Source organism: Triplophysa rosa, linkage group LG18 (assembly GCF_024868665.1).
Source record: "Triplophysa rosa linkage group LG18, Trosa_1v2, whole genome shotgun sequence".
NCBI classification, from domain to species: Eukaryota; Metazoa; Chordata; class Actinopteri; order Cypriniformes; family Nemacheilidae; genus Triplophysa; species Triplophysa rosa.
The window spans coordinates 1,916,020-1,923,745 of record NC_079907.1 but is presented as its reverse complement, the minus strand read 5'-3'; the positions used below and the strand labels follow the sequence as shown (position 1 = coordinate 1,923,745).

At 38.5% G+C, this 7,726-nt stretch overlaps 1 protein-coding gene across 1 annotated transcript; it reads right to left on the bottom strand.

The window, feature by feature from the left end:
- Positions 1-4,413: 4,413 nt before the first annotated feature.
- Positions 4,414-5,750, bottom strand: foxi1 (forkhead box i1). The gene is made up of 2 exons (XM_057359293.1): positions 5,093-5,750; positions 4,414-4,937 (listed from the first exon to the last, which is right to left on the bottom strand). Exons 1-2 carry the CDS (start codon positions 5,706-5,708, stop codon positions 4,414-4,416), a joined length of 1,140 nt encoding a protein of 379 aa, XP_057215276.1. The 5' UTR covers positions 5,709-5,750.
- Between the last annotated feature and the right edge of the window lie 1,976 nt (positions 5,751-7,726).

The following is a 7,726-nucleotide window of genomic DNA, read 5'->3' as shown; positions in this document are numbered from 1 at the left end:
TACATTTATTGTAATTATTATGATCACAAATCATATTCACTTGAACGTGCACTATTTCTTATTTCGTTACTTGTACACTTTCTGTAAAGCTGCTTTGAAATGATATCTAGTCTTTTACAATTCAGAAAAAATGCACCAGTTGTGTCTGACAACAAAATTATAAACTCATTCAAATCCATCACAATTTTTTCAAACCTTGAAAAAAAAGACTTGTGGCCTGTATTTATTTCACATTTTTCTTTTTTTTCACAATTTTTTTTGATGATGCAAACACTATATTTCTCAGTAGCCGTATATCAGACACTCGTATTCTCCTACTCAGTGGCTGAAACGGTTTAAATCATTTTACATGTGGAGTGGTGACAGTAGAGTGCTTCTATGGTCCTGACTCTATAAACACATCCATATGGAGGCTGCCAGGCTCATCTCATGCCATTATCATCCCATACATTACCTCTTTTATGGGCCCTGTAAGGAGTCTGATGAAACCGTCATGCCAATGCATGAGAATTATCCCCAGATATCAAATGTATGCTTCATCTTTTTACAGAGCTGCACGAAGCCGTCTGTTCCCAGCCGCTGGAGGTTGGAGAACGAACCTGTGAGCTGTCAGCATATTGTGCCCTTCAATATTTAACTTCCTCAAGAGATCTGCCAGTGATATTAGATATAAGACCTTTAATTCCCGCTGACTGCTACAAGCAGATGTTAAACGTCAGGTGCGTTGGAGACAGAGTAATAGTCTGAAATATCATTTTCACCGGGTCAAACAGAGCAAGCAGGGCCGGGTTTTAGATTGAACAGTTTTCATATAAAGGATGTCAATGGGGTTCAATTTTGGTTGGTTGCCAACATTCTTCCAAAAAATCATCTTTTGTGTAGTTTGTAATGTCATGAGGTGGATAAATGATGAAGGGATTTTCATTTCTGGGTGATCTATCCCTTTAAATGTGAAAAAAACGTCTTATTAATAGTGACCGTATTGTTGATTAACTTCATGTAGGCTATTTATGCAGTTTAACCGCTGTGATGTCTAGATAATGTCCATCCGGAGCTGTTGTTCTGTCCACAGCATAAATTCTGTCCGGCTAAAGGAAATGATGTTTCACACCTCCCAGCATGCAACAGTATCCTCCAGTAACTCATCAGCTCACCGTGGATCTCTCTCGCGCTTGTTGAGTGACTGCACTTCCCCAGGCTGAGTCTCATCTGCGCGGACAGAAACATGATTCCTCGAGGGCCGCCAAACCGTCTGTCTTTACAAATTTACTGATCGAGCGCTTAGCACCTGATCTCTGAACTATTTCAGCACTAAAACTGTGTTTTCCCTCAATGTGAGTGATGTATGGGAACGCTCCCAGGCAAAATAAAACATTCTCCCATGCATCCGTGTCATACAATTTTATATCATGATTTTGAATTCCCGTGTTTGTTTGAAACCAAGGATGTCAAAGTGTCAAATGTCAGTGGAAAGTGATATTTCCTCTTCCTGCTCTGGAAAACAGGATTAGATGAGATTAGATGAGATTGGATTAGACCTGAATAATCTTAAAACCTGAAGTCTTGCTCTGAAGTCTGAGCAGCTGATGTTGTGAAGAAGCGCTGTAGTTTAGGTTGCAAGGTGACTACATAGTTTAAACCTGTGATAAGAGTTTTACCTCAGGAGGGGGACTAGAAGAACATCACCACCCTTTGAGACCCCCACGGTGAGGCATGCTGACCAATCCCTGCCCCAGGGCATCCTCACCTCCCGTACAGAGGCCTGGCACCTGAGAGAGGGTAAAGGTGAAGGGTGAGGGCCTCAGGGGCCCCTGTTAGTCTGGTCCAAACCTTTTTAACAGTGTTGTAATAATGCTACACCTTTAGTCTCCGAGTCCCATTCATCTGTGGGGAAACAACCAAGATTACTTGAAACATTGGTAAACTGGCTGAATAAATTTAAATGCATCACTGAAAATACTTGTAGACTGTTACCATTTTAAAAGTTCTTCATGTCTTTCTTATCTCCAGTTATGTATAAAATGACATTTCACGATAAATCTAATATGCATTACCTAGTATTGTTGGTTTGTATGAGGCATTAGAAATCTTATAAAGCATAAAACGAAATGATTAACTCCTGTTTACAATTCTTTCCTCTCACATTAGTATTTTAATGCTGGAGGCAAATTACTCAAATAAAATAGTCTACTTTTCGTGATTTGTGCCTTTTCTTTTTGCGTATTCATTTTGTCAAGAACAAAAAACACATGTTAGGATATGGCCGTGCAGTTTCGATGTCTGGCAGGCCCATCAGTCTGTACATCTGAACGGATTTTCACAGGTGCGCATTTAATTTCATTTGTACAATTATTTATGCAAATGTACTGAAACCATTCTCACAATGTGTAGCAGAACAGTCAATGATTTTCTGTTGTTTTTGTAACAGTTTTGCTTGTCTCAGTTTGTGGAATGCGTCAAACATATCAAGCATTTCTCCCATTTTTTGTTTTAAATAGACTTTCTGTTGCGCAAAACGATTATACGGATTATTAATCGTAAAAAAGATGATTTTAGGGATATTCAAAATAGAGTTCATCGCTACAAGTAAACTTTTTAACACCTTTATTTAAAAAATGTAATTATACACTAAATAACTTAGTAGGCTACTGATGCGCATCACCGGGAATATTATTCATGCTAAGAATGTGTCGATCTCGTGGAACAAGAATGCGCTTTGTTAGAATGAAGGCATATGGAGGGAAATTAGTTTGTTCCCAGATCTGTGGTCTCTGTGTTTTCTCTGGAGAGCAGCAGGGGCCTCTGGTGATGCCAGATCCGCTTGTGTTCCAGTACCGTGGACACGAATCTCCTGTCACTTCTGCTTTATCCCACACAACAGACAATGTGTTGCCATTACGAGGTGTTTCTTTTCAATCTGTTTCTTTGAAGACACCAGTCGATGGTCAAAGTAACCGCAAAGTGTTTTTAGAACAAAAATGTTGATTTCTTTAAGCAAACAATAATAGTTATTTGGCCATAGAAACACTGGGGTTTAGGTAAAGCCATCTGATTTGCCATGGTTTTATGGACTGAATGACTATGTTTTTATTGAAAATACTGTGGTTAGACTATTGTTCCTGAAGCAAAACCATGGTTAATTTGTGGTAATAATGGTTTTATGGTTTCATTTAGTAAAAACATGGTTTATTTTCGCAAGAGATTAAATATATAAAATAGCTAATTGTGGTTAAACTTCTGTAAATACAATTAAAGCTACTATCAAACAGCTGAACTTTTGAACTCTTCAGATATGATCTGAGAAGGCTTGTTAAAATCAGCTGTATTTAAAGTGACAAGGGGAAAACTCAATCTCAGTCTCACTTACTGGTTTTATGTTTAGACTGGACTGGAACGAGTTGCTGAACCACTGCGTAATTCGGCAGATCAAAGTATTTACACTATCACTCATTTCAGTGTGTCTGTGTCTGTAGTAAATAAACAAGCTATGGTGCTGAAACTGCACTGGAATAATGAGGACGTTGAACAGTTAAATGCGTGGCGCTGTTTGCAGAAAGCAATTAGGAGAGCGCGCAGCGGGAGCGCGGATTAATTCAAACACGATTATACTCGAAATTCTTTTGATAAATAATTGTCGAGCCAATGTGTTTGCTGGAGTTGATCTGTTATGGAAAGTGATGAATAAAATATATTTTTGTTTTCAGTGGATGCACCAACATTTAGATCTATCTCAGGGGCCTATTTCAGTTCGTGCTTCTGTTCACAAACAACCACAGTTCAGTGCAAAGGCTAAAAGTGTGTTGCAACCAATATCATACAAGAATTGCAACCATTTGTAAACAAGTTGCATGTACATGCAATCACTTCGCAATTGCTGTTTCAGTTTGGTGCATGTCTGCGGCCACCCGCCGATCGCGTGGGAAAACCCTGCGAGTTCGTGTTTGTTGTGCTCTTGAGCAGAGCAACACACAGCATGAGTTTGTGTCAGTTCAGACTTCGGAATGAAAAAAGTAAATGAAAAGAAATAGATGGTGCAGACACATATCAGATGTAGGCAAGGTTTATTTACAAATCAGTAACATTCGATTTAAATAAAATATATCTACATTTCTTAAAAAAACAGCATCTTTGAAAACAGTTGTCATTGCATAGTGCACGTACATACTGATAAATCACCGTTTGGGTCTAATAATGCAACAGTAACATTTATTGGCAGAATAAATGTATTGTAAATGATGCAAACCCAAGTACATGCATACAAAAATACAATATCATGTTCATTGACTTGAAATAAGCCCCAAACTTTGGAGCTGTGTCTGTGGAACAAAAAGGGTGTAGAAATGAACGACGGGTAATAGAAACAGCAAGTCCATATGTGCTCACAGAGCACATTAGAGGTTAAACAGTCTATCTCTACACCTCTGTTCCGTCGCGGTTGTATATGAGATTGTTAACACTGAAATGGTTGGAGAGTGAGTTGATCAAGCCGCTGTTATTATGGGATGCGGTGTAGTAGTTGAGTCTGTTGGTGTTGAGATGACTATGCTCTGATGGAGGGGCCACCTCATGTCCAGACATGCCATGCGTAAAATCCCCTAAATGTCCAGAACTGACGTCTCTGCTTCTGATCCCGTTCCCCTTTCCTGCCATTATTGAGTTCATGTTACCAATAAAGTTGTTAAAGCAGGGACTGTGCTCTGCGGACGGTGTGGGGGAGGATTTGGGTTCGCTTGACGTTGGAGAGTTTTGCAGACTCGCCGGGGACGCGCTCATCAGACTTGCGGTATCCGCCAATTTGAGCGCGTCCTCGGATTTCACAGACACGACACCGGCGCTTCCGCTGTTTCCATCGGATCTTCTCTTTCTCTTCCTTCTGAAGTTTCCATTGTCGAACATTTTTTCGCAGTTGGGATCCAGAGTCCAGTAATTTCCTTTACCTAATAAAATCAAATAATTTGGTGATTTAAAATTCAATGTAACAAACGTTTAATCTGTGTAAAATCAAGCATGATGGCACAATTTAGGCCTGTTGCAACTATAAAAGTTGACACACGAAACACTAGCAAATTCTTGTATGAACAGATAGACTTACCAGGGTCGTCCTCATCCCTCGCCACTTTCTTGAAGCAATCATTCAATGACAAATTGTGCCTAATGGAGTTTTGCCAGCCAGCTTTGCTTTTCTTGTAAAATGGAAAATTATCAGCCACATACTGATAAATCTGACTGAGCGTCAGTTTCTTATCCTGCGCGTTCTGGATAGCCATGGCAATGAGCGCTGAGTAGGAATAAGGCGGCCTAACCATCTTAAAAAGTTCTTGCTGACTTGAAATGGAGAGCCACCCGAGATCCGCGCTTCCAAATCCCGTGGGAGGGGGAAGAAACTGCCGCTGGTTCGACCCAAATCCTGACTGAATGTACCCTCCATTTGCGCCCGACAGATACGGGGAGGAGGTTATACCCGGCCCGTTCATCCACAGGTAAGGGTTGGTGCCAGGTGACGCGTACTCGCCAAGTCCATAGCTGGAAGGGTGCGTGGGTGGCCTTTGCGCGTGGTGATGGTGAAGATTCTGTTGGTACATGCTGAAGTTGGTATCGCAGTACACGGTCATGTCCAGGATGTCCTGTGCGTTATGGTGCTGGAGGGTCTGCTGGCTCGTCGGCTGCTGCCCAAACGCGTTCATAATCCGCTCTCCCTCTAGAAGCATGAAGCGAGCTGAGTTTCAGTGATCAGACCTGCTGGGTGTGCTTGTCTCGTGAGTTTACTCGAGAGTGCCCGACTGCGCTACTGGGGAGGGTTATTTAACCTCTCCCTGAGCGCATGCAGTGAATGAACTGCGAGTTGACAACCCCACCCACTGTCACGAGTCTCTTCAATTAACTTCATCCAATATGCATCAATTTGGCGTCAAGATCTTCCATGTGATAAACATGTGCCATGAAGGTGTTTGAAGAACCGCCTCATTTTTAGTTATGCAAATTAAATAATTATTATTGTAATCTATAATAATCTACTTAAAGTGTTTTTGTGTTTACTTGTGGAGACCTATTAAGAGTTAAGATACATTTAAAAAATATATAATCGTTTCTTAACCGAAAGAATAAAAAAAGAGTTAAAAAAACTAAGCTAATATATAAATTAGGGTAATACATAAATAAATTACTCACATAAAGCCATAATTGTTTAAATCTTAAACATGTAACTTTTAATAGCAAAAGTCAAATATACTTGAGGGAAACTGGAGTATAACAATGAAATGAGATGGATGAGACAATACAGATGATAATGATGTCCTGTGTGTAACATTTGTAATAATGTAAATGTACTGTATCATGACTGAATATCCCCCCCTAATTATTTAAATATTATAACAATCAGAGTGAACATCAACAGTATCGCTTGAATTAACAAATGGATAGACAAATGAAATCCATATGCTAAAATAAAACTGCAGGTTGGAAATACGTTCTATAAATTATATCAACTAATTATCATTAATGTCAACAGATAAATAATTAATAATGCAATGAAATAAGGAAATGCATGATAAGAAGTTAAATGTTTAAATTAATACATTTTAATTTTATATATACGTTTCCGCAATACTTTAAAATTGGCTCATGAATAATCCCTAATATAAAAACCATAATATTTTATTATATATTACAGCGTTTTATTGTTAGATTCAGTCAGCAATTTTATATTAAAAGCCAGGTTGTAAAAGGGGTCGGAGTGAAGAAAAATGACCACACAATAAGGACGACGACAGTGTTTCAAGAAAATATTTCTGTAAAGCTTGCCTGTATTTTAAAACACGGGCATGTGATTCTTATTTCGATTTACATATAAATTTGTAGCTAATAAAATACCAATTCCTGTGCATAGATGTTCTCACATATTATCACCCTCATCCATTCGTGAACATTTCACCTGCAGTTTCTGTGTGTTGGGGATACGAAGACAATGACCAGCAAATGTCCCTCATACACAAGCTACAATAGAAAACTAATACTTGTCCACTCCTGATTTTGTCAGTTTAACAAGTGTGACAGAGAGCTGTTACAAAGCGATGACTATGGTTTCACCTCAAAAACGAACAAAAACTGATTTTTTACCTTAATAGAATCGTTATGCATTTCTCAAAGGAAGCTCTTAGCCTGTATTAACATTGTTTAATTTATTTGGTGAAACCCAAATCTATTAAGATATATGAAAGACGTCAAAACGTAAAAGACACAACATCACGTGATTAAATTTACACATTTATTTGAAATGTCATGGCCAGCCAGGTCAGATGAGATATCGCCACCTATCGGTCATAACTCACATCAACCTGGATCATCTTGAGATTTCAGAGATTTCATCCAAATACAGGGTGTTCCTATGACGTGAGCCCTATAATAACAAGATATTTTTAATGATGAATTATATTGAGAATATATAATAATAAAATTAAAAGCAATCTGGAGTTAATGTATAAAACAAAGTTTGTTCTGTCAATTTTTTATCCGACCATGGGTTTAAAACAACCCAGTGTTCACTGGTTTATCGTAGCGTATGTTTCCCTCTTGTGGTGAGAAAAGCAACAATTTTGTTTTGTTTAAATACTGATGAATATAAAAATCAGGTACTAGTAGTACCGTACTATACGCTATATAAATGTATGTACTATTCTAGAACCTTTATGTTATCAAAACATATAAATATTGCCTTAGCAATCAACTA

What these genes read in the sequence shown, in the direction of transcription:
- foxi1 (XM_057359293.1), bottom strand. Translation starts at nt 5,708, where the DNA reads ATGCTTCTAGAGGGAGAGCGGATTATGAACGCGTTTGGGCAGCAGCCG. An exon ending in GAGGGATGAGGACGACCCTG is followed by an intron (nt 4,938 to 5,092) that starts GTAAGTCTATCT and finishes TGATTTTATTAG; the next exon opens with GTAAAGGAAATTACTGGACT.